This window comes from Tetrao urogallus (assembly GCF_951394365.1).
Source record: "Tetrao urogallus genome assembly, chromosome: 7".
Lineage (NCBI taxonomy): Eukaryota > Metazoa > Chordata > Aves > Galliformes > Phasianidae > Tetrao > Tetrao urogallus.
Window position 1 is genome coordinate 25,599,544 of NC_136820.1, and position 27,437 is coordinate 25,626,980.

The 27,437-nt window shown below is 35.0% G+C and overlaps 1 protein-coding gene across 1 annotated transcript in view; it reads left to right on the forward strand.

Moving 5' to 3' along the window:
* Positions 1-27,437, forward strand: part of THSD7A (thrombospondin type 1 domain containing 7A) — a gene marked incomplete at both ends in the record, with an annotated part of 184,030 nt that overhangs the window by 100,903 nt on the left and 55,690 nt on the right. Inside the window, one exon of the mRNA XM_079538128.1 lies at positions 17,133-17,324. Within this exon, the coding sequence (XP_079394254.1) occupies positions 17,133-17,324 (192 nt within the window). The remainder of the gene's footprint in view (positions 1-17,132; positions 17,325-27,437) is intronic.

Genomic DNA, 27,437 nt, shown 5'->3' on the forward strand with positions numbered 1-27,437 from the left:
TACAGTAACTGCTTGCAATAACAGTAGGCAAACTAGGAGGGGGGATTTTGATGAATAAGTTTTCATTTTCATAGCAACCAGCATAGCAGAAACTCTGTCCTGATTAGACTTTAAGCTTTATCATAGTGAATGTACAGGACTGGCAATTGTGGATGCATTTTGAATTATTCGGGTTTGGGGAAAGTTAGTTTTATGCTTTATATTCTTTTCATGTGCCACTTTACATTTTGCTTCAACTATGTTAGGTAAAAAAAGTATTTATGGGCTTCTGGATGGATTATAAAACTGAATTTATAGAACCTGATAGATTATATAGATTATAGAATTGAATTCAATAATGTTGAATTTTGGTCTCAGATTTGTGCTGTGGGTTAACTGCTTAGAACCAGGCTCAGAAAATACTTGCGTTGTTTTTTAATACATACCTGTAGAAGATGTTACACGCATGTATGTATACACACAAATAATTTTATATTAGTATTATATCTATAAAATAAATACAATTTTATTGGGAGATATTACAGAATACTGATCAGTAATATGTATGATAAAATGTTCTAGTACAGTACAATATCATTAGATATAATGGGAGTCAATTTTTCATCCAATGGAAAATAGGGGTTTCATAGGCCTAATTAATTTTTTTCTCACTTCCTGCAAACTAATGCTGTATTTTCTTAAGTGTTGAAACTAATATGTTGAGAAATTATCACATTGAGACAGAATAAAGAATAGGAATTTATTCTCTCTTTTTAAAGCCTTAAGGTCCTCATTTTCACCTTTCTTTCAGATTTTCATTTGTGTTGAGCACTGATTAATATAAAAATCCTCTTACCAGCCAAGAAGTATTTGATTTCACAAAATGAGTATTTTTGAGGTAATTCAAAGAGCCTGAAGATAATGTGTAAATGCCTTCATTTGAATTATTAAAACCCCTTCAAACTAAGAGTAAAACATAGCTGCAATGATTATTCCAAATCAGAACAAATGGGAAGCGCTCTCCTGTGTTTCCATTGATCCATTCCTATTCTGTGGGATTGGTGGCTTTTGACAGAATTTCAGCTATGTACACCCACGAAAGTGTTACAGAGGGAAAGGAATAATTTTATACATTAGATCTGATGAAACAGGGAGTGGAAAACAAGAGGGAGAGACTGGTACTGTCTAAGCAGTGTGATTAAGAGCTGGGGAAAGTTTTGTCCCTGGTGTTTTCCAGGACTTACTCAAGTGAGAGAAGGGAAAACATGAAATGTCTGGATACAATCAAGACTAGAAGTTAATTTGGAGACAGATTCAGTCTGCTGACAGCCCAAGGAAGGATTTGACAAGAAAATGGAGAGAACATCATTGGGCTGGGTGGAAGGGGCAGTAGGTAGTGGACTGGAATTAGTGTCTGGAGAATGAAGCTGGATAAGAAGCATGGAGAAAAAGAAATTATTCCTTTTTAGAACTGGAATGCAGTGTGTTGGTCTACTCCAGCTTTAGTCTCATGAGATCTCTGGGCAGAATAGTACATGTTCCAGGATCAATGCAATACCTATGGCAGAATTACTGTTTTTCACTTGGCTTCTGTTTTAAACTAGAAAATTTGGAAGAAGTAGTAAGTCAAAATTAAGAAATGTAGCTTGTAAAGACAAGACCTTAAACAGTAGGAAATTTAGGTTGTTAGCCTATCCTAAGGAGGATGTAGCAGATGAAGTCTTTAATTATTTAATTGTGCTTACATGATGTTTTCCTCACAGAACCTGCTACTGATTTGTGAAACAGATATATCTCCTTTGGGGATTAAGGGGCATTTCTTAGTAATGAATGCTTTATCTTTTAGACAACTAGCTTTGGTTGTATCATTCTTCAGGGTTTAATTTTGTTCTTTTTCTTAAGCATGAGCAAAATATAAATATTTCTGACCTGTCGCAAATAAAGTATTTGGAAAATAAATGTAAAACTTGGCATCTGGTAGCCATCATAGAAAGATCTCAGGAAAAAAAATTACCAATTCTGTTTTAATAATGCTTTTAATTAGTGTGTTGTAAATAAAACATAGGCTCAGGCTTTGAACAAAGACAGTGGAACTGAAAATACCAAATAGATAGTCATAAGGAGCTTCTAGTCTGTGAAATGAAGGAGGAAGTAACCCAGCAGAAAAATAAGAAGCATGTGATTACACTATTTAAAAATAATAATAATTTAAATAAAAGCCTCATACAAAGGCAACTTTAATGCTAGCATTTACTATCGCTTAGCTTCCTGATTGCGATAATTAATGGATTAGCAGTGTAAAGCTTTCCTAAGGAATTATTGGATACCTGGTATTATTTTAATGGTTTTAGGCATATATATATAACTAATATTTTATAAATAACAAGCTGCTGCATTAGTGTTTTTATGAGGAAAAAATATTACTTACAATCTACTTAAAATCCCTTGTTCTGAATATCTTAGAGTGTGTGTGTGTGTGTGTACACACAGTAAAAAAAGAAAAGAAGCCTAAAAAAAAGGAAAGAAGCCTAATTTATCACTGGGTTGCAAGCGATTTATCAAGCAAATGTAAATCTATCAGATTTCTGAGAGTTTTTAGTGTTGCATAATTTACTAAAGCTTAAAAGTTGTGACATCCCTAGATTCTCAAATGTGTTCCTGTTACTTTTCATTTTCCTGAATGGCAATGATATTTCCTTTATTTAGCATATGTTTATAAGGTATAGTGGTATTTACCTCTGGTTGCTTTACTGAGAGCTCTTTCTCTGAATACATATTCTGAGAGGCTGGGAAAAAGAAAAACAGTGGACGTGCAGGTTAGTCTTCTACAGAGGAATTGGTTATGAAAATATTTCCAAAAGACAAGATTAATTCACAGTCTGAGCAGCCTAAGGGCATGCTGTGCCTTCCACTTGTAATGATGAGAAGTTATTCATTGCAAGATGGATAAAAAGATGTTCTCCAAAGACTGCATTTAATCTGGCAGTAGTGGGACACTGACAGAATCATCCACGAAATTAATTATAAAACTACTCCTCAGAAATGTGTAAACATGACAGTGGTAGTGATCCCCTTTACACCTCTTGAGTCCTCTGTTTTAACTGTGATTGAATTGAGCTGTCATATCACATACAGAGTGACAAGTCTCTAGAGTGACTAGCTACAGCTGAATGAATAACACAAAGAAAATGTTTATAATAATCTTTTACTGCATAAAATATTTTTCCTTATTCTTGTAACCTTTTTAGGTTACAGGTATACATGAATTGCAAGAAGCATCTCACATCGATGAATTTGCCACTTTATAGCAGTATGATACTAGATAATTGACAAACTGAAAACTCTAATGTTCTGTCAACTGTATGTCATTAGTCATTCTCATCATCTGTGGGTTATGCTTTTGCATGACAGAGAAGAATGATATTTAAATGCTGAAGGACAATATTTGGTGAAACTTCTATGCTGGAGTATTTATTAATAAATTTGTGATGCAGTATTGTGAATTGCTGAGCTTAAATTTTTGAAATTATCCTCCAAAATTCATATTTATGCAGAATATTAAAAGCTTGAAGATCATAAAAGTTATAGATAATTAGTGTTTCTTCAAAAATAGGCATTTTTAGGTAGTTGTCTAAAATATAAAGATTTGCATCTCAGTGTAGAGACTGTTGAAAGGATTGACTAGCAAGCATTGTCATTCTATGGATATTAAGGTAGCTGTCATGCTTTTCATGCTACAATTTTTATAGTCTTGCCTGTTGTTTCTTTCTCGTGCTTCTGTTTGTAGCTTAGATCCCTGAATGTTAATCAAATTTAGAAGAACATCAGAATTAAGTCATTTTTGATTGAAAACATTGACATTCCTTAGCTTTTCCTAAGCTTGTTCTCCATTCAGTCATTGGAGGGAAGAGTGAAATGTCTATAATAATACTTCAGCATAATGCATGTTATAATTTTCACTGTACAGCTTTCCACTTCTTCATGTCTGATGCATTTAAAAATCTGATGATACCCTTGGAGAAATAATTCCAGTTCCTTTTATAAACAAACAGATATAATGCTATTTTAAAATAGATTAATCTTTTGTTTTCCAATCAATACATCCTAAATTCATTACCAGTGTTCAAAATTGCGCTGCAAATATTTCTAGAATCAAAGACATTTTTTTCACTATTATGCACAGTAAAATTTCTGTATCACTTTACAAACAAATTGAGTGATTTATTTATTTATTAAACCCGTACTTTTTTAGGAATCTTTTTCTTGCTTTGTAAATTGTGGTTGGGAATAATGAAGTCTAATCTTGAGATCTCCTTTATCTGTTTATGGTGAATTGGTGTTGTTGTCAAGTGTTCTTAGAAATACACTATAAATTTTAAAAAGATCTGATCTTCTAGATTTGCACTTTCTTATTTCCTTATAGCTCTTTCAGCACTTTTCCTCTCTTCTCTACTCTGCTTAAAATGGCCTATTGGTCTGACATATTGATCTTGTTTGGTCCCGAGACTAATATTGATTTTATTCTCAATGACACCATAGCCTGTCATCAAACTTACTTTTTCTTTTGTATCAAGATTGCTCGATTGGCTTATCTGATGCTAGAAGGCAACTGCATTTGTTTATGATCAATATGCTTGCATTCTCTGTTCTTTATCATACTTAGCAAAACTACAGTAACAAATGAACTATGAAAATGCTTCAAGTACCTGTCGAGGTAGGAAAATCTTACACCTCTTGTTAGGAAACGTGCAGATACTCTGCTGGGATCTTTATTGAGAATACTGAACTGGTATTCTTGTGTTAAGAGTGTGCTGTACTATGAAGTGAAGCTGATTTTTTTGCTAGAAACATATCATCTTTCTACCCTTGGTAGTGAATGCACCCGAAAGCGCTGTTGGAGCTGGCAGTTATAGTTGCAAGGGTACTCTAATATTGGGTCAATCATGGTAATTCAGCGAAGCACTTGAAAACTGGAAGAAATGTCACTTTTATCTTTATGAACAGCAAGAAAGAGGACCTAGGCTGCAGTCCAGTGAGCTTCACTTTGATCCACTGGAAGGTAATGGGACAGCTAATTCTGGAAACCATTTTGGGGCGCAGGAAGAAGAACTACACAGGAGTAGTCAGCATGGATTCACCAAGGGGAAGTGATGCTTGACCAAGTTGATAAGCTAATACAATGAAATGACTGGTCTAAGGATCAGGAGGAACAGTGAATATAGTCTTCCTAAACTTCAGAAAGGCCTTGGACACCATCCATTCTAAGACTGTCATAGAGAACCTGTTGAAGTATGAACTGAATGAGGAGAAAGTGTGGTGTATCAAAAACTGGATAAGCAACCAGGCCCATGGGATATTGGTCAGTGGCACAAAATCTGTTTGGAAGCCAGCAGTGGGTTCACTCCTGTTTAATATCTTCATTAATGATCTAGATGATGGTGTAGAATGCACCCTCAGTTAATTTGCAAGTGGGGAGTGGTTAATATGCCCCATGGTCATGCTGTCACGCCAAGGAACCTGACCCTAAGGCATTGAGTACATGCTGGGAGTTACCAGTTGGAAAGCAGCTCAGCAGGAAAGTACCTATGAGCCGTGAGGGACACCAACTTGAACATGAGTTACTAATGTGCCCTTGCTGCTAAGGCAGCTAACAGTATTCTTGGATGCATTATTACCAGCAGCTCAAGACAGCTGATTCTTCTCTACTGAGCACTGGTGACACCACATCTGGAGTACTACATCCATTTCTGGGCCCCTCAGTACAAAACAGACATAGATATACTGGAGTTCTGTGGAGGGCTACCCAGATGATTAAGGGCCTGAAGCACCTCTGCTGTGAGATGCAGAGATGCAAAGGTGCAGATGTCAGAACAGGCTCTTTGTCCACTGCCAGGAGAAGTGGAAATGGGCACAAACTATGAAGTTCCCCATGACCATTAGTAAGTGCTTCTATATTGTGCAAGTGAAGGACAACTGGCACAAGTTGCCCAGAGAAGCATAGTCTGCTCTTTGGAGACCTTCAGAAGCAATATCAAACTATATTAAATACACATGTGAATTCTCTTATTCAAAATTAAAGTGGCCTAAACTCTGTTTATTAAGATGTTTTACTTTCATTCTGAACAAGGATAGCCATGCAAAATGTTAATACAGTTCAACTAATCTCCTTTGAAGTCATATTTTAATTTGCATTAATTTTCAGTATTTCTATTTAGATGTCTTTTTTTTTTTTTTTTTTTTTTTTCTCCATTCAGACTCATAGTATTACCAATAGCCCATTCAAATACAGTGCTTTGATGGTATCAGAACTAGTGAAAAATTTAAAATTGTCTACGCTAGTAAAGATAATCTTTGACAGTGTGCATAATACACAATATGCACTGTATTTTCTCAGTAACTTACCATGCTGCATGGAAGATAAAAGGGCTATGTTACTTATTAAAGCACTGTTAGCACTGGAGGTCACCCTCACTGTGCCTCTACCTGTACAGTAGAGGAACTGAGATCATTTATAAAAACGATACATTTCCTTTTTATTGGAAGCTTCACATGTAGCAAAGTTTACGATTTGTGGAATTGATATTGGCATGCCTTTCACAACCAGTTAAACAATTCTGTATGTAAATATATGCAGAATTGGAAGGCTCCACATTTTTGGATGAAATGTATATAATTTAGTTGTACAACCTGACTAACTCTAGAAAAGAATAGTAGAAAAAAATAGGATAAAGAATAATTAAAACTTGAATATGGCTGCCACAATGTTTTCCTTTTTAAGATGACAAGAAGTTTCTTCTCCTTTCTTATTTTAATCTTCTTTGAGAAAAGAGTTCAAGGGTAAATAAGTTTGCACTTTTGTGGTGAAAGAATAAAACGTGGCTTTCTTTTCCCAGTCAAGTATCTCAGGTTACTGTATTTTTAAATATCTGAGTTAATTTTTTTTTCGTATTGCTGTTTGGTCTGACCTTCCTACATATGTGACAGACAGCACTGCATTTTACACTGGAAACATTATTTGAATAAAGAAATACTATTCCTTTCCCTCATTTTATTTCTCTCTGTCAAATTTAGACTGCATCTATATGAGTGTAATCCTGATAGATGACTCTAACTAATATAAAGGGAAATACATATGTTCTTCTGTTACCAGACATGAAAATGGGATTAATGGAGGCATTAATAATGCATATGAATGTGTGAGTTTATTATTTTTATCAGTTATGCCCAAGTGCATCTGAAGATATTTTCTACCTGAAACAGTTTAAGAAAGAAGTATACACATTCTTAATTTGCTTCAGAGTTGTCCTTTTGTGGCTTTCATTATTTTGAAGTAAGGAACATTGAGTTTGACTGTAGAAGTAACAACTTTATAAACAATCAATACCTTACCTTTACCTGATACGTTAAGGAATACTAAACTTGATTTCTTAGCAAAGGATCACTTTTCTTAAAAACTGTGTGAGACTGAAAGTTTGGATGAACTAAAGGACAGGAAAGATTTTTTGGAACAAGAACTATCTCATGTCAGCAGCAGAATGGTTTTCAAATATTTCAGCTTTTCTATTAATTACCTGTGTTTTACAAGTGTCATACCTGTATCTGCATTCTTTCTACAGATCTGCCAATATGTTGTATTGTGAGGAAGGATATCAAACATGCTAGCATTTAAATTAGATCTGAGGAACAGTGCAAGAATGTACTAGTCTACTTACACAGAAGCAATAGAAGTGCTTGCATACTTTACTTGGAACTAGACTTTCCTATCTCTGTGGGGATTCTTAAAGTCAGTACCTTTCCACTACTCAAAATTCTTTTTTGCTTAAGGTGAATACTCAAGATTGTACATAGTCATTCATCATCAAGAAGTTAATATTGCTTGTAAAATTAGTGTTCCATGTTACATGCCTGGAAAATATGATGTTTGTTCAAGAAACTAAAATCTCAGATTTTTTTTTTTGTCAAGATGTTTACATGCTGTAATCCTTCCTTTAAGAAACATGATATGGTGGGTTTCCAAACTCCCAGCTATTTTTCTTTTGGGTTGCAGTTATTCCTGCTATGATAGCTTTTTTCCATTGCAAGTGTTTGCTTTATAAAAGTCTAAAACATTTTAAATTTTAACTTTGTATTTTTGAAGGTCTTTGTATTTCCTATTATTTGCGTAGTGAAGGAGGAATCGATGGCCTTCCCTGTGTGTTCTATATATGCAGTCACAATTAGAGTAAATGATATGAAGGTTTATGTACTTGTGCTGACACAATTTTTTAATGAATCCCGCTATGTTTATGAAATTATGATGTTGATTTCTTTTTTTTAATAATGGGCTCAACTGCTCTTTTTTTAGTAAGGAGTACTGATATTTCTTGAAATTCTTCAGTGAAACCAAAATGACAGTACATTTTCGCACACACACAACTGTTTACAATTCAACAGTATTTTCATATCATTAAACTATTGGAGCAACTTTCTTATATTTTTGCATAACCAACAGATGTGAGAAACATTGGAGTATTTGTCTTCATCAAAATCAGTGCCATTTCTATTTAGGCTCCATAGAAGAAAATGACTTCAAGAATATTAACTATCAACTAATTAAGACATACTTAATTAAATGCAAATTCTACTTAGCAAAAGCAATTGCAAGAAAGGCATGTGATTAGGGAATTACCAACTGATTTAACACTTAGAGCTACCAGCTACCAGCTAGCTACCCAAGCAATAGAACTGAAAGCAGTAATCTTTGCTTTATAAGAATTACAGAATGGCAGGGGTTGGAAGGGACCACTGGAGATCATCTAATCCAGCTCCTTAATAAAGCGGGTTCCCCAGAGTAGGTAGGTTACATGTGAATGTATCCAGGTGGGTTTTAAATATTTCCTGAGAACTAGTTTCACGGCCTCTCTGGGCAGTTTGCTCTGGTGCTTTGTTACCCTCAAAAGTAAAGAATTTCCTTCTCAAGTTCATATGGAACTGCCTGTGTTGCAATTTGTGTTTATTGCTATTTGTTCTGCTGCTGGACACCATTGAAAACAGCCTGGCTCTATCCACTTGATTCTTGTTTGATATTTATACGCATTGGTATGATTCCTTCCTCAGACATTTCTTTTGAAGGCTGAACAGTTCCAGGTCTCTCAGCCTTTCTTCATAAAGGAAATTACCGGGGCACTCACTTCATTCAGCAGTGGACACGAATTTTCTCTGGTTTTCTTTTTGCTATTGATGTACTTAAAGAAGCCTTTCTTGCTGTCCTTTACCTCTGTCCTCACATTTAATTCCAGCAGGGTCTTAGCCTTCCTTGTCCTTTCCAGAGACTGTTCCTATATTCCTTCCATGGAGCCTGACCTATTTCCACATTCCATACACTTTCTTCCATTCAAGTTTTTTCCATGAATTCCTTTTTCATCCATGCAGGTATTCTGCCACCTTTGCTTGATTTCTTACACCTAGGGATGCACTGATCTTGAGCTTCAAAGAAGTGGTGCTTGAATGTCAACCAGTTCTTAGGCCCCCTTACCTTCCAGTGTTCTCACTCATGGGATATCTCCAAGTAAGTCTTTGAAGAGGTCAGTATTGGCTTTTGTGAAGACCAGGGTAGGAAGCCATACTTAATTGCCTTGTTTCTTCCCTGTGAGATCCTGAGCTCTATTGTTTCATGTTCACTAAAGCCTAGGCTGCCCCCATCCTTCAGATTTCTGCTTGTTTGTAACAATATGGCGAGCAGCACCTCTCCTTATTAGCTCTTCTACCTCAATCAGAAGGTCATCTTCCAAGCACTGAAGAAGTCTCCTGGATGATGCGTGTCTGGCAGCATTACTTTCCCAGCAAATATCAGGGTCGTTGAAGTCCCCTGTGAGAACCAGTATCTGTGATTATGAGACTAATTCCAGCTATCTGTAGACATCATTAACATCCTCCTTCTAATCAGGCAGCCTGTAATAAGCACCCCAACAGTGTTATCCATATTAGCATGCCCCTTAATTCTCACCTGTAAGCTCTCCGCTCATTCATCATTCATCCCTAGGCAGAGCTCGATACATTCTGGTTGTTCTCTCACATAAAGAGCAACTCGTCTACATAACCTTGCTGGTCTTAGTGAGCTGTACCTCCCCATCTCTATGATCACAATGAGATTGTGGCCCTCTGACAACATCCAGATGTGTAATTCTTCCAGTTTGTTCCCTATGCTGCATTAATTGGTAGACAGGTACTTTGGGGAAGGAAAGAGAGCAGAGGATGTAGGTGTCACTTGATAGATGCAAGAGGATCCCTTATAGCTATACACACCCTTGAGGTGGCTGGCCTTTTGGCTCATGTCATGGGAGGCAACTAAAGGACGTTTGTCACTGTTCTTGTTGGCCTGGCATGTTCCTTTGGTGGATGCAATGGCATGAGCGTTTCCCCTTTTGTACCCAACCCCCTAAGTCCTTCAGTTTAAAGCTCACCTCACTAGGCTGGACAGCTTGTTGCCACAGATTGCCCTGCTTGTTCTAGATAAAAGGATCCCTTCCCTCCCTAACAGATTATAATCTCCACAGAGAGTCCCATGGTCATAAAAAACAAAATCCTGGTGCTGGCACCAGCTACACTGCTAGGAATTGATGTGCGTTATTTGTCTATTTCTGGCTTCCCTCTTTCCTTTAACTGAGAAAATTGAAGGGAAGATAACTTGGGCACCGATTTTCTTCACTTGCACTCCTAGGGACTTATAGTCTTTGATTCTGCCCATATTCCCCCTTCTGGTGTCATTCATGCCATGTGAAAGAGCAATAGTGGATAGTAGTCTGTGTTCTTGACAAGGTTCTGCACTCCTCTTGGCAGAGTGCAAGATCTTGGTTCCCAGAAGACAGCAAACCTCTTCAGACTCCCTGTCAGCCTGGCAGAAGGGGACCTCAGTGCCTTTTGACAGGGAGAAAATAAAAAGAGAGCAGGGACCAATCTTTTCACATTGAGTTTGTTGAAATACTTTGAAACTAATGAAGTGGAATATATTGACAACATAATTTAAATTTTTACATTACTTGATGTTCAATTATTAGTGAGGTTAAAAAATGTTCAAGTTGCTGACAATTTGTCAACCTATCCTGTGAAGAGAAATGATTTTTTTGACAGCTGGTCATCCTGCCACTAGAACAGAAAATAATTACATAGGCTAACGTGGTGTTGCTATTTTTTTTTAATGGATGCTTTTGTTTTACTAGCACTAAAGCTTACATTGACACGCTTTATCATTGGAGTAGATATGAATAAACACTGTCAGGATATTATGAATACTGCTGGGATTAATAAAAAATTTAAGAGTTTCATTATGCCTATCAAAGTATGGTAGTATATATAAAGTATTGAACTGAAAAAAAATGGTATATCATTCTGATACCATTGTATGTGTATTTTTTTTTTTCCTTTAAATACTCTCATTTAAGATTCCTGCACCTAACAAGGCAGTAAATCTAACAAGGCAGTAAATGATGAATTTCATGTAAATATTATTGTTTCCCTTTTCAGGGCTTATTTGATTAGGTTTGCAGGGATTAAATTCTAAATTCTCCCTGCAGAAAAATCTGGGTCAGCCTTTTTCAATAGTGTGTTTTAATTAGAGACGTGCTGTGAGAAAGAGAGTTTTCCTCAGATGGTTTCTCCTGTGTAAGAAAAACAAAACAAAACAAAAAAAAAGAAATGCTAAAAAAATTCTGATCAATAAAAACAAAAAAAATTGCAGAACTGCTGCAGCTTTTTGGCTTAGAAGGAAAGGTTAAGTTGCTCTGATGGTTCATGTAAGGTAGACAGGAATTTTCCTTTATTGAGAACTGGTTATTACTTAGTTATTTGAAACAAGTGCAGTAATAGTAGAAATTAAAGTGATTATATTAGTTTATTTAGGTGTTTAACTACCATCTGAAAATTTATGATTTTTAATGATGATTTTAACAGCTTTTCTGTAATTGTGAATAATTGCCCATTTTGTGTTAGACTAGTCAGCCAACATGCAGACAAGGTTATTGATAATGGAAGTCTCACATACAACTTCAAATTTGTACAAGTTTCTATGTGTTCTCTTATTTTAGTTATTTGCCTGATTTTTTTTTCTCATATTTACTTTTGAATAATGTCAGCTAAAAAAAGTCCCTCATTAATGCTTTTTCTGGTTGATACTATTTTAACATACTTATGAAATACTTGTAATTTCAAGGCAGTTGATATTTTCTCCACGGAGCTGCAACTAAAAGAGATGTATTAGGCACTTTATAACTGTAAGAAACTTTAAAGAATATATATTTCTCCCTCTTATAGTCAAATTATCTTTGTACATAATTAATAATGCAGTAAATCATAAAACTGTACACAGATTCTTTAGTGGAGAATTATGCTCAAATTGGTGTTGATAGCTGGGGAAAAAGAAGGAGAAAAGAAAGCTCTGAGATCTTACAGTGGCCTTCCAGTACTTAAAAGAGAGTCTACAGTAAAGATGAAGAGGGACTCTGTCAGGAAGTACAGTGCAGGAACAAAGGATAATGGCTTTAAAGTATAAGGGGGTAGGTTTTGATTAGATAGAAGAAAGAATTTCTTTGTGCAGGAGGTGGTGAGACATGGACACAGGCTGCCCAGAGAAGCTGTGGATTATCCATTCCTGGAGACATTTGAGACCATGTTAGATGAGACCCCAGGCAGCCCGATTTGATGGGTATGTAGTGGGGGAGCTGGACCTAGATAGTCTTTAAGGTCCCTCCCAACTTTGTGATTCTATTAGTTCTGAATGAAAAACAGAGTGTACTGCAGACCACCAGTTGCTGAGTTTTGAATAGTCAGCACAGAGTCGCATATAATTCCTCATTTGAGAGAAATGCATACTGTGCGAAAATTCAAGATAAAGAATAGTCTTATTGTTTACAGATATCGTTACATATATACAATATATTCCCTAATGTATGTATAAACAGCACATTCAGATTATACTCTGCTTTGAACTGCTTATCCTTTCTATATTTTTACGTTCTCATTTCCAATGTGTAGATTTCAAAACACAAGTAACACTAAGTTCCTGTGATCTGTTGTATTTAAAAACAGACTACCACTCATGACTACTAGAAACCACAAAAACAAGATATTGCCCTTTTTATTTTCTTAGTCAGAGAAATATTAGCAAATTTGGACACAATTGACTATGCAGTGCAGATGCTGAAGTCTGCAGTTTTAGCATTAACACTCAGATGCTATCATTAATTGTTTAAGAAATGTTAGAGTATAACTACATGATTTGTGATATCACTGTGTGATATTCTTTTCCTTTACTGATTATACATCACTTACAGTACTAATGTTCAAAGTTTTCTGTTGGTTTTATTCCATTTATTGTAATTTTATTATCGTTGTTTTTGACTTTATTACAGTTTGGCCTTTCAGAGACTATAGTTGATGGTAGAGGACTGAGACCAAAATAAGTACCTTACAGTGTAGGCCCCCAACAGCATTTTTATGTTGATTTTTTTTTTTTTTTTTTTTTTTTCCCCAGTTGTACTCCATGCCTCATTGAATCCAGCAGTGATTTTACTGTTCATTTTAAGGCTTTAAAATAATTTTGCCCTCTGTTAAGCACTTGCCTTTCCATTTACTACAGGTCAGAATCTGACAGCAATTTTTTTCTGTGCACTGGAGCATGCATCGTGTTAAAAGATACACAAGAATCAAGAAGGTTTCCTGCTATGTCTCTCAAGTGTTATTAGCTCTAAGAATGCTTCACAGTGGAAAGATCTTAAAGTATATTACAAGAAACATAAATATAAGGCACATTTTACAGATGAGCAGGATAAAAACGAAAAGTAAAAGAATGATGTGATTTGATTGCATGGAACATGCAAGCCCAAGTTTTAGCATCTAAACCAAATTTTTGCATACTGTATCTTCTTAGTGAATGTAATAAAACGAGAACTGATGTGAATAGTCTGATACTTACAAACAGCCAGTTCCTCCTGTCTGCTAGTCACAAACTATCTGTCTTTAATCACTAAGAATTTGTTTATCTGGAAGTTTAGATTTTTTTTTTTTAATTAATCAAATAGTAGTTTACTTATGGCTCTGGTGCATGCACACAAATTAGAAAATAAAAATATAAAAAAGGCTGGAAGGAGAGTTTGTAGTGACTTTTTAGTCACTCTGCTGTTTGTCAAGTTGGAACCAGTGTAGCAGTTCAAGGAAGAGATTGGTAGTCCTTACTGATGGTACAAATATGTAAAAGTACCAGTTAAGTTTTAAATAGTTTTTTACATTTAATGTCCTTAAATACGGCCTCTTTTGCCTCCTGCCATTTCTTCATGCAGTTAGTGCAGTTCGGAGAATTTAACCCAAAATATGCCTGTTGCATGAGAGGAATATCATTCAGCTACATAAGCACTGTTTCCAAAGATGGACTGCTTTTAACTTTGAGATTTTAATGAACAAATCATCTACTCAGTGGTGAACACTTTCTTTATTTCATATTGTTTTCCTCATTCTGGATTTTATTTTTTTGCCATTCTGTCGCTTAGAACACAAGTAGTTCCAGGCAGCGACCTTTGACTCATGTTTATGAATTTTTTTTGTCTCTTGTGCAACATAAATGTATATGCATAACATTCAAATAAAATATTAGACAGTAGATGAAAAATTTTCCCAAATAGGACTTTTTCCATGTGACTTTAGTCTTTATATTGGTGTTGCTCCAGCATATGGTTGAGTGGCTCCTAGCAGTTGACTACACTATGTACTTTATAAGGAAGTTAACAAAGGTCAAGTTGTTCATAAAATCATTAGTGAAATGTCAGAAAAAATTTAGTCTAAATGCCATATTTCCTTGAAGAAATACCCATTATAAAATATATCTTTCAGCTGCAATTCTGTGCTGTTGCCTTTGTCAGCTAAGAATTGGGTTGTTGACAAAAAATAAATGCTCTGTGCAAGTTGTGTATTTCTAGAACATTTTCCCTGTAAAAAGAAAAGAGCTTGGATAAGATTTGGGAGAGAGTGAAGGATTTTTTCATTTTAAACACACAGTCAGGCTGAAACTAATGTTAACTCAATTTCTCATTGTCACCCAAAATTCAGCTTGAATTTTGCACTAACGCTATCTTAGTTGGTGGGTGATAAATAAGCTTGATACTGTAATAGTAGTGTTTCTTGAAAGATGTGAAAATGAATGTAGTGTTTACTTCATTAAATATTACCTGGAGATGGAACAGTCTGAGAGTAAAGTTCATCATTTTTCTAGCTTCGTTCTTTGGAAAAGAAATTTGCTGTTTGCTCCTGGCTCTCATACTTCACTCTAAACAGTGTGTCATTCTGATCTTCTAGGCAGGAAACCCTTCTTTGTTGAAAATTAAGGCTGTCAGAGATTGTTATCTGAGCGGTTTCAAGACTCTGTAAATCTTGCAGATTTTGTTTAGGTTACTGTTTTATGAATTTATTACTTCATTAAGAAATAAAAGCCTAAATTGAAGCTTTGGTAAAGTAGTATTTATAGATCTTTAACTTTGCTCACATTTCCCAATTAGCTGTCAAAATCCAGGTGGTTGCCTTTATCACTGGCTGATATATTTAACATTAAAGAACATTTATTGATTATTTCCAACAAATGTTTTGTTGTATCAAAGATGTATTTCCATTGCAAATCTGGATGAGTTAGTTTTTTTGTTGACATTAGCCATTAAAACAAAAATTCTAACACGATGTATCATTACAAATACTATGCTATACAGTCCTGTTCAGTTCCATTGAGATCACTTATCCTTCAGTAACATTTCTACAGACTAATCATATCTCAATATAACATTTTTTTTACTCTAAGTATGGCAAAAATCATGTAACACAAATGACTTTTAGATGCTTTTGAAGTGGCATATTTTTCAGAAAACTTAAGAGAAAGAAAAACATTTCCTATTTATAAGTGAGACTATCTCTTTTCATGCTCGGCTTGTATGTGGTTAAAAGAGCCTCAGAAATCTATGTGCTCTCAGATGACATTTTTTCAAAGTTCTCCTTGTGACTGATATTATCTACTGGATTTATTCAGTTCCCAGTGCTTTTAGTTGCCAGTGATTTATGTAATTGGTTTGTATGATAACAAAGCTATAACTCTAAAACAGTGGATCCAAACATCTCTCTCCTTAACTCAGTGTTTCTCTCATCTGCTCCAAAGTGAAGATTTATCCTGAGCCTTTTGTCACTGTCAGTGAGACATTTTGACTTCTGAATACATGGTTGTTCCTTTATTGCTCACCCAATGCATATTAACTGATTTGATCAGGAAGTGATATTATACTTTAAAAACTAAGTACTTTGTGATTAGGATGCTATGCAGAGAGATCTCATACAGTGTTTTTGCAACTTCTTTATTGAAAATTAAAGCAGTACTTGTACTTAAACATTAGGGAGTATTTCATTAAACAATTTATACTAGTCTTTATTACAATGAAATATGAACATTGATGAATATAAATATTCATCATATATTCATCAGAATATTCATCAGAATATAAATGCTGAAATTTTTTTATACTTCTGTGAAAGTGATGTGTCTCAAGCTTGCCTAATGAAAGGTTTTTATAAACAAACAGAAGTCAATGATTGCAGTTTACTGCAACTCCTGGTATTTATCCTTTAAATTGCAGGTTCACATCTATCTGTCTATCTACCTGTCTATCTTTCTATGAATATATTCATATATTTAAGTATAAATATATAAATAATATGTAAGTAGACATAGGTCCGATTCAAAGGATAGATTATCGTTTATAAAGTTGGCTGATCTGTAAGTTACGATACTTTTCCCCTTCTCCCATAAATGTAGATGAAGACGAGGTGATTAATGCATATGTAGTTATAGGCCTGCTATTTTCCGTAGGTATATTACACACTCTGTTATTCATATGTGGATTTTCTTCAAATCAAATATATAATAACAAAGCTAAAGCCTAAAGACCATCCAGACTTCAGCAGAATATCAAATTAAGCTAGATTTGAGTGTGTTCAAGGGAGAGGAGACAAGTCATTGTAATAAGAAATCTATTTATCTTGTTTATATAGAAGAACAGAATCTAATTTATTTGTGTGCCCATCTGGGCTACATTGCTCATTTTAAGTTAATTTAACAAATGATAGACTGCTACTGGCCTTTTCTTTCCCAGGAGAAGAGGTTGACAGGCAGCTATGCAGAGATGCTATCTACCCAATCCCTGTTGTCTGCGAAGCTCCATGCCCAAAGGACTGTGTGCTCAGCATGTGGTCTGTGTGGTCCTCCTGCTCACACACCTGCTCCGGCAAAACCACAGAAGGAAAGCAGATGCGTGCCCGCTCAATTCTGGCGTATGCAGGTGAAGGTAAGGTCACATACTTTTGCAGACTATTGTCTGATTGTGAATACTCGTCCATTATTGTAATGCTGAAGTAATTACTTGGTCAACAGAAACAAATTATTTTGTGAAACTGTTGTTGTTTTTTCAACAATAGGAATATTATTTAAATGTTTATTCTAAACATAATCATGATAGTTAGAAGTATTTTGAAGAATAAACTTATTTTGTCAGTTAATGTTACTCATTGTTATTGCTTTGCAAATTGCTATTTTGATTTCAAATATTCGGTTTTCCTATTTTCTGTTAAAAATTAACAATGCAAATGATTTACTCTATGTAAATTGCAATGAAAAATATTTATATATGACTGTTGAGAATCAGGTGATAGGTCCAATTTTGCAAAGAGGCAAATATAAATGCTGAAGGGATGAAAGTTTTAATGGGTTTGGTTGCTAACAAATGGCTCTTGTAGCTTAGCATGAACAGGTAACTGCTGTCACTACATTTTTATACATAGCAAAACTTTATTGTCTGTCCCACTCAGTAGGTTTCTAGGTAGATGAATCTTTTTCTGTCTCCTGAGTCACACCTCCCCTAGTCAGCAAGGGCTTGCTATTGAGATGGAGTCATCCAATACACAGATTAATAATACACATCAATTATCATTTATTAAGAACTTTGTTAACTAATACTCTAATTGGAGGTATAATTGGCTAATTTGATAATTACGATTAATAAACATTACAGGTAAGACAATGGCTACTACAAAGAATGAAAAAATAAAAGATAAAGAGAAAAGATAGAAAATGGAGAAAGAGACAGCTGGATTGCTCCTCAATCCAGCAATGTCTTGGTGTCAGGTTGATCTTCAGTAGTGTCAGGTCATCCAAGTTAGTGTTAATCAGTGGATGACTAACAACAACAGTACAAACTCTTACTTATAGTCCAAAGCAGTTGAGCCTGCTCTTTTAGAGTGACAGCTTCTGACTTCGGGATCTCAGCAGGAACTTCTTGGTTCCCAATTTTCCAGATCTTGTAAATGTAAGTCAGCATGTAAGAGGTAGCAGGGAGATGCCATCTTGTATCTTGCCTTCACAGAATACAATGGTATATCTCTCAGTTTCCTATATCAATCTAGAATCATTTGCTCACAGACCAAGTTTTCATCCAACAAACACTCCTGGGCCCTCCCATTTGGAAGCAAGCATAAAATGCCATAAAATGATGTTGATTGCCTTGTGTTCATTTGAGACATTCCTTACTAGTCTCAAACATTTGGTTTTATTCTGCACATCCTCACTTGTGCGTAGTTTCCATTCACACGAATGATCCTTATTCTGCATCTGAAGCAAATTGCAAAGAGAAGATATAGCTAGATTATGAAAAAGAATGACAAGGCTTTAGGTAGAGGTTCATATATGTCTTTGATAATTTTCCATGCTTCCAACAGCTTTTGTTGAAAATATGGAAATAGTGAAGAACCTTTCTGACAAATGGAGAAGGAATGGAATAGATGTCATACATCGAAACACCTCTCCCTTTGCAAATGCTGCTAATTTAATTGCCAAGAGTATACTGTATACTTGACAGAATTCAGGTAACTTCAAAAAGGCTGTACCAGAGTAGGCATTTTCAAATTTTTCTCTGAAAGGGATCTTTGTTAAGGGGCAATGAGAATTATGCTCATTTTAGTAGGTGATTCAAATAATAAATTATTTGAATGAATGTAAGCAACAAAGTAAAACTGCTCTTAACATTACAAAGTAAAATGCATTTATGTTTTCTCTCTCTTTTTTTTTTTAATTTTCATAACGTGTCAAATAGACTAATTTTGAGGGAGATACAGAGCTGCATTTTCAGAGAGTAGTGTAAACAGATGTATCTCTACATACTCTTTGCTTTTCCATGTAGGGCCGGAAAATTGATTTTCCATATGCTTATGCAGTTTTACTGGAAGTAAAAAATTAACATCCTGAATACCATGCCACACAAGTGGAAATGTGAATTTATCCAGAAAATGATTCCATGTTCTTATGCTTCTTTTTCAAAACAAGTACTTGTTTTATTCTGACTTTGGTACTTAACACATCTCAGGCTAATATAAAAGACAACAAATGCAGCAAAGCAGTGAAGCATAGGTTGAATTTTAAGTATAGGAATTTTTTTTATGTCTGTTGTGAAATGATCACAATCAGCATCAAGTTATGACTATAAAGATTGACAGGTCTCAAACAGGTAGTAATGAAAAAAATCTCTAAAATACTTCTGAAATTGTTACCTAGATGTTGTAGCACTTTATTTTTCCTCTAATCCTGATTTCCTCATTATTCTTCCGATATTAGATTATTCTGTACGTTTTTAAGAATAGAAGCTGACATCTCTACCTAGCTTATAGCAATTCACTCACATCTTGCTCCTTTGCACTTTGTAAAAACAGAGAATAAAAACACATAAATAGTAGATTGCTCTAGAAGTAATGTCTCCTATTTATTTACTTGGAAACTAAACAGAAAAAAAAGAGAACAGTAACACTGTTTGATACAAAACAATATTTTTCAGTATAGTTGCCACCATTAGCTCTACATTTTCACCAGTGATAAAAGCCTGTGTGCTGTGCTTGTAAACATTTGCAGTAGCAGAGGTGACCCACTGTTTCACAGCAGCTATGATAGTGTTGTTGCTAGGAAAACGTTGCCTACGCCGTCCAGTTTTCACTGTGCTCACAGCCACTGTCTTGTCTCCATTCAGTAAGCATTGAGGAATGTCAGCAGGTACAATTTTTTCCACACAGAGAAATTAAATAACTCACTTTTGGTTCATACACACTTCCATGTCAGATACCATCTTGTCAGACCACTGCTCTGCTGTTATCTGCTGCACAGTAACAAAATGTAATGGAGTATTGGCGGGAAGGTTTAGCCTCTACTACCATACCTCCAACACTTGCCTTTTACATTGTGGACCAATGTAAGAAGCTTTACTTTTGAAACAGCCCCTGTAAATAAAAGAGTCTTCCAAGGCTTAAGTGTAGTCACAACTCTGGCTAGATTGTACTCCTCACCTTTGCTTGTATTATATTCAAAAAACGTTGGTTCATGGTTGGGTGTTTTGTGTGTGTGTTTCACTGCAATTAGGCTTTTTACATGGTTTCATACAAATGGCCAACTAAATTTCATTGTGTGTTCTCTCACTCCCTCTCCTCAAAGGAAGAGGCAAGGGAAAAAAATATTATTAAATAAAAGTATCATGGGTTGAGAAAAGGAAATTTAATTACAAGGAACCTTGCAGAAGGAAAGAAGGAGGAAATAATTATTGTCTATTTTCCACCAGCAGGCAAGTTCAGCCACATCTTGGGAAGCAAAGCCTCAGTGCATAGCAATTGTTTAGGAGGACAGATGTTTTCATAAGTGGGCTCCCATTTTTCCCCTTTCCAACTTTTATTGCTGAACATGATGCCATATGATAAGGATGTTGGTTTGGGTCAACTGCTTCATCTCTTGCTCATCCCTTAATGGCTTTGTGGGGGTTGGGAGTCAGCCTTGGTGAAGTGCCAGCACTGCTCAGCAGCTGCCAAAACAGTAGCTCTAGCCACATGTGCAGAGCACAGCATTGTATGGGCTGCTGTTAAGAAAGTCAGCTTTGTCCCAGCCAGAGCCAGTACACCTCTTTTTTTCCCATAAGTCTCTTACATCTTTTAGTCATTTGCTGAATAAGAACAAACCGAATGACTTTTAACCTCCAAAACTTCATCAGCCATGTTTCCAAAACATAAAACACTGATTGCATTTCTGATGCTGGCAGGTCATTTTATGCTCTGTGGCAGAGAATATATTCATGTTTCTGAAAGTCTGTATCCTGCTGTTATAAAAAGGAAGCTTAACGGGAGCCTTTTTTTTTTTTTTTTTTTTAAGTGCAAGTCCTGTTTCTATTCAGAGCTTATAAAAATGCATGTTACTGGTGCTGAAAATTCTCTAAATGTCTTGTGTAATTATGAATCATGAGTTCAAGACTTGTCACATGTATGCCTAATAATGCCACTTACATGCTAAAACTGAGTCCTGAAACAATTAGTTCTATTCAGGCAAACAGTCCCAAATGTATTCTCTTCTAGATTTTTGGACTCTCTCTTGAATGGCTGATAGAAGAGTAAGACCAGTCTAGGGAAGATTTTTTACAGTAATTTGTGTATAGTATAGCCACGATTTTGGGAGTTCTAATTCAGAACACTATAGGACAATTAAAAAGGATTGTATACAAATATACAATTCCTATGACATCAGGATTGTACATTAATTTTAATGAAAGAATGTGCAAGTCTACTGCCAACCTATAAATAGGCTAAATGTATCCTCTGAGATGGCATATGGAGTCCAGGTTTTTCTCCGAGTCCTTGATTGTACCCATCCTACTGCTAGTCAAGGATAATTGAGTCTACAAACCTAGCAAGTTCAAAGCGTACAGAATGACTAAGCTCATTTTCTACTGACTGCCTCTCCAGCCCCATGCTGCCTATTTCTCCAGCTAGAAACTAATTTCTGCTGTATGTGCTCCTATGAGTGTTTCTTTATCCAGAGCAATTTCTCTTCTATGTGGTCAAACCATGCACTACAGAGCATCAAACGCATCATGCTAATGCCCATCTGGAATGGGATTATTTACATGCACCCATAGGCAAAGGGGAAGAGGGAGTAGTCTCCTCTTGAGAACATTTTATATAGTTTGTGAATCCATGTGGAAACTGTTCTCAAAACAACAATTTTGATATCTTTTCTGAGATCATTGTCCTCAACTTGAAGGTTTGAAGGGTGAAACTATTTATAAATTTCTCTCTCTGTGAGTGTACCCATGGTAATAACTCATTTGCGTCACTGTTCTCAGTGTTATCTGAATATATTCTCCAGAGTGCTAGATATACATAGGTCACTCTGGATATAATGTCTCCTATCTATTTCCATGGAAACTACAGCAGATACAATGAACACATTATCAAATAGAGAAAATGACCTACTAAACACTGGTTTTCAACATAGTCACAACCATTATTGATTTTAGTGGATAAGCTGATTGAGATGCTCTTGATTTCATGGTATACCAGCTGTACATGGCTGGTCTTTCACAGTCCTGTTTGTGCTGCTTAAATGCAGCACTCACTGTGCTCACATCTGCTGTTTAGTCTTCATAAACATTTAACAATCACTGGTGAATGTCAATGGGTGCCGTTTTTTCCACAAGGAGGAATTCAGTTCCTTACCTTTGCTTCATACACACTTCCATGTCAGACACCATTCTGTCCGACTGCTTCTGTGCTGCTGTCTGCCACATAGCAACAACATGTAATGGAATATTGGTGGGAAGGTTTGGCCTCTATTGCCACACCACCAACATCCAACTCTGACAGTGTGGACCAGCGTAATAAAGCAGAGCCATTACTTCTAGAGCAGCTCTCCTACATCATGGCAGGATAAGAAACTCAGGGAAATCCTTGTCTCCAAATTTAAAATAGCAAAGGACATAATGACGTTACCTGGTACATCACATTGTTCTGCATATGTACTCTAGTAATGGTATCATATACATCTTAGCCTATCTTGTTCAAATATAGTGTCTATCTACTTTTGTTCAGCTTTCTACTTATGTTTTTTTTTCTTTTCTTGTTACAGAAAGTATTATATAATTAGTAATATGCACTATAAGTAATTTGTGCAAGCCATGTCCTCAGACTAAAAACTACTAAAAGGGTTCTAAATTTTTTTGGAAAGGTTAGTTGTGCTGACTAACTTACGTTTGTTCAATATAGAACATGTTGAATGTTCTATATTGTGTTCAATATAGAACATGTTGAATGTTCTATATTGAAATCTACATTGATTGTATATTGAATTAGCATAAAATGAATGTGGATGCATTCCAAGTTTTTATCAGTAGTAAAAATACAAAACTTTTGGAAAAGTAAATATTAAAAAAATCAAAAGCAAAGAATAAAAATCTAAAAATCTGAATGCAGTAGAATTGTTCTTAATTCTGTTTTTGTTTGAAACGTTCTTAAAGCAGTTGTATGTGTGCCCTACATGTTACAGCCTGCATGCCATTGTCTTACTGTGGCTATTATATGTTCATATATTGCCAGAGTATAATGTCAAAAAGGCTACTCAGGATGACCTCATATGTCACAGACTATTATGCATCTCTGAGTTAGCTAGCATAAAATGTCAGTCATATATCTAATCAGGTATTCTGTCTGATAGGCCAGTAGCTCATACATTTCATATATCTACAAGATTGATTTACTGAACCTGTAAGGAATAGCTGGGTCAAAGGAGTTTCTTCTCAACTCTAGGCAAATTCTGATTGACATGCTTTAAAATTTTATTACTGATAAAATTCCAGTGTGATTTAACTTCATGGCTGTAAAAGAAGTTATACTTAGGGCTTTTGAAGTTGTTTATTCTTCTTGTACTTATTGGATTTGTTTTTCATTTTTGTATTTGTCCGTCTTGAAATAACAGCATTTTTTATTTAAATCTGGAAACAGATAATTCAGTAATTATTTTTCTAAAAATTCCCTATTCATCCAAGGATCAGTTTCGGATAAACCAAGGATATTTTGAGTTTTAACTGATTTCAACTGAAACGTGAACACATTAAATATGTAATTTTAGAATGGGTGATTTGTCAAGCTAGACTTGCAAACTCACTTGATACCTGTGTGTGAAGGAAAGCTAGGGAAAGGATATTACTGTGCTTCCTTTTACTCAGAATATTACCCAGGTAATATTCCTGCCTCGTGTTGGAGATTTGGGATTCAAATCATATGCAAGGAAAGACTTGACGACAAACTTCTTGTCATCCATAGATGCACCTAAACTTCTGTCCTGTTATGAATTAGAGGAGAGGTCTCTCAGAGTTGTTCTTCAAGTTTATCTTGATTAGCATGTTTAATATGTGACATGCAAGAAAGTGTGAATTACTGCAGGACTGGAACAAGTGTTATGCACCAACATCAACTTTTTATACAGAAGTAGTCTGCACGCACTGACCACATCAGTCTTCAGGAAGCGTTACTACTTCAAGGACCGCCTACCTTATTCCTATGGCAAAAAAAATCACTCTCTAAATTACAAGAGAAATGTCATTCACATCTCTTTTCTCAAACTTTGAGAAAACTTTTATTCTAGCTGTTTTGAAATACCACGTATTCAATGACATGCATTTGTAAAATGAGGGATAGCAAAATGATTAATAAGAATGATCCTTAAATGCTTTGAAAAGTGTTAGACATTTCAAAATTTATAAGTTATGAAGACAGTTTCACACTGGATTATAAAAACCAATCCTTAAATATTCTGGAGCAACATGTCTTTCCCATGATGAGCTTTAAATCAGGCAGAAAAGCAAGCTATGCCTGTGACAAGTCTTTTAAAGCATTCCAAGAAGCTACCATCTTAACTGTACTATTTTATAAGTAAAACTCTGAAACTAGCCTTTCATTTCCAAATGTGCTTTTCCAAAGTATTCAAATACAAAAAGAAATACTTCAAATCCAACTGTTTTTTATACCTTAAAATGATCATTTTTAATACTGCAAAGGAGTAGTTTACAGTCCATTTATTTATTTATATAAAACGTATTTAGTGTCACTTGTCCCTTTTTCTCATAACCATTTTTTCCCTGCAATATTCATTGTTTTTTTATATTCCTATTAAACCTGTCTTCATTTGATTCTTGAAGCTGAGTAGCACTGATCTTCTTACTCCTATGCAGATGTTATAAAGGATATTTCTAAGTGCCAGTTTTCCAAGCTATTCTTCTTTTAGTGTACTTGATTTGAGGGTGCACAAGGAAATGCTGTATTTCTGGAGAGAACGACATACTTATTCATGATTAAATACTGTGTTTTTGGTATTAGTAATATTTAATACTGCTGATAATTGTATAATCTTTCAGCAATTGTATTTCCACATTTTTTTCATTCGTTACAGTTTTTTTCAATATTATTTTTATTTGAATGGAATTGGATTCCCACTGAGCTACAGACATTCACACTCCAGTTTTCTGTTTACTTACAAGTCAGCATCACTCATTGTTTTTGCCTGAATATACTGTCTTGCGTAGCTGTCAAAATTGATTCTAAGTTTTCAATTTATGTTCTTAGGAACTGGTGATTATGGAATCCATTCCTGAAGAAACACTTCTTGTCCACCTATAAACTTTTAATTTAACAAATTGTCTTGAATTTATGAATTTCCCATGTGTTTCTTCTGAGGTAGCATTGGATGTCAGTAAACAGCTTAGCAACTTTAAAAAAAAAATCTATATTCTTCTATATTCTTCTATATTCTTCTATATTCTTCTATATTCTTCTATATTCTTCTATATTCTTCTATATTCTTCTATATTCTATATTCTTGTTTCTATACTCCTTCTACTAGAGAAACATGCTTATTCTCCTTCTTTTGTGGATCAGTCTTCTCTCCTATGCAAAACAAAAGACTGTACTATCTTTCTTGTTTTTCTCAAAATATACTACATTTCCTAATTTCCTTGCTCTTGTATTCTTGTATGTGCTGGTGATAATTGGAAGGACACTTATTTCCTGAAGGAATTTACTTCAATGACTTTTTGGAACTTTCTATGTAATGTTAATTTTGTTTTACCCTTTTTTTTTATTTCCCTTTTTTGGCCAAATTTAAATAATAGGGTTTTTTCTTGGTATTATGTGTATTAAAATATATTTAAAGCAATTCTGATAGACATGAGTAACATCCATTTTGAGTCAAAACCAATTTAATTTTACTTGTTTTTTAGTCACATTCATAAGTTGTAAGGCGTTTCTAATCCCCTTTTACAAAACTTATTAATAGTCTTTTTTATGACTTCTCAAATAATGTGGTATTTACATTTTCTTGGTTACATTACTGTTTTTCAGCCTTAATTTAGACATTTAAAATGTCCCCATGGAAAAAAATTTGAGAATTTGGATTTTATCCTGTAATCTCATTAGATAATCCTTTTTTTTTTTTTTTTTTTTTTTTTTTTTTCCCCAGCACGTTTGCTGCAAAACTAAAAGTTCCACAAAAGTAACTTAGAGTATAAAGCATTTTCACCTCTTGTGATAGTGGTGTTGGAGTACTTGAAGCAGTTGTTTCTTATGTTATACTTATTTAGTCGTTTAATCACCCCCAGTGATAAGTGCTTAAAACCCATTCCCTCTTGCATGTCTGTAGGGCAACCTAAATTTCTGTGGTAGGACATAAAAGCTAATGTGCTTCCTGACGTGCTTGGTGTGAGCATGTGTTTTTCTCCTCAAAGAAAATAAATGTGTATTTCATCCCCAGGAGCTTATAAAAATCTCCTCTTTCAGTTAACTTTCCTTTCTAAAAGACTGTTCTTGTCCTTTAGGGAAGAAGTTTTTAAGTAGATTTTCCTTGGTTTTCCATCATCTGGGAATAGGAGTCCTGCTGTTCTTGAATGTTTAAGTAAATTCGCAAACCTAGTTTCTGTGTGTGTAGTAGCACCAGAGGTCTAGCAAACATGATTTGTACTCACAGTGCTAGATATCCTAGTACCTATCTAGTATCCTAAATCAAGTCTGGTAAGAAAGACCTCTTCTTGACTTATCCAGGATTGGGAGGCTAAATTAGCTTTCAGTTTTTTGAATGTAAAAAACTGAACACATCTGAAATTGGGTGCAACAAAGGTAACATTATCTGAGCTTTTCTTCACAATTATGAGCACATGAATGCATTTTAATCTTAACCTGCAACAGCCTTTGTTATCTCAGTCTGGACCAGAAATTGCCAGCTGTGTCATCCACTTTGGTAATTACGTAACATGGATGAATATCCACTGGGAACTAGGACAAGAGCTCCAAAAATCTTTTTAATTGATCCATGAATTAGACATAAGCAGTGGTCTCTAGACGTACATAACTAGCACATTTAACCATTTCTTCTGCCTAGAGCCTTCCTGCGTTCTCTCTTACAATGTCTTTTAGGGAACCACGAAATAAAAATGCTGTAGAGTAACCCAAAGATATTAGGTAAAATAGTGTGTCATATGATTTATGATTATTTTATCATCCTCATAATATGAATTTAAATTTACTGTCTAAGTATGTTTGTTCTGTGTGGTCTACAA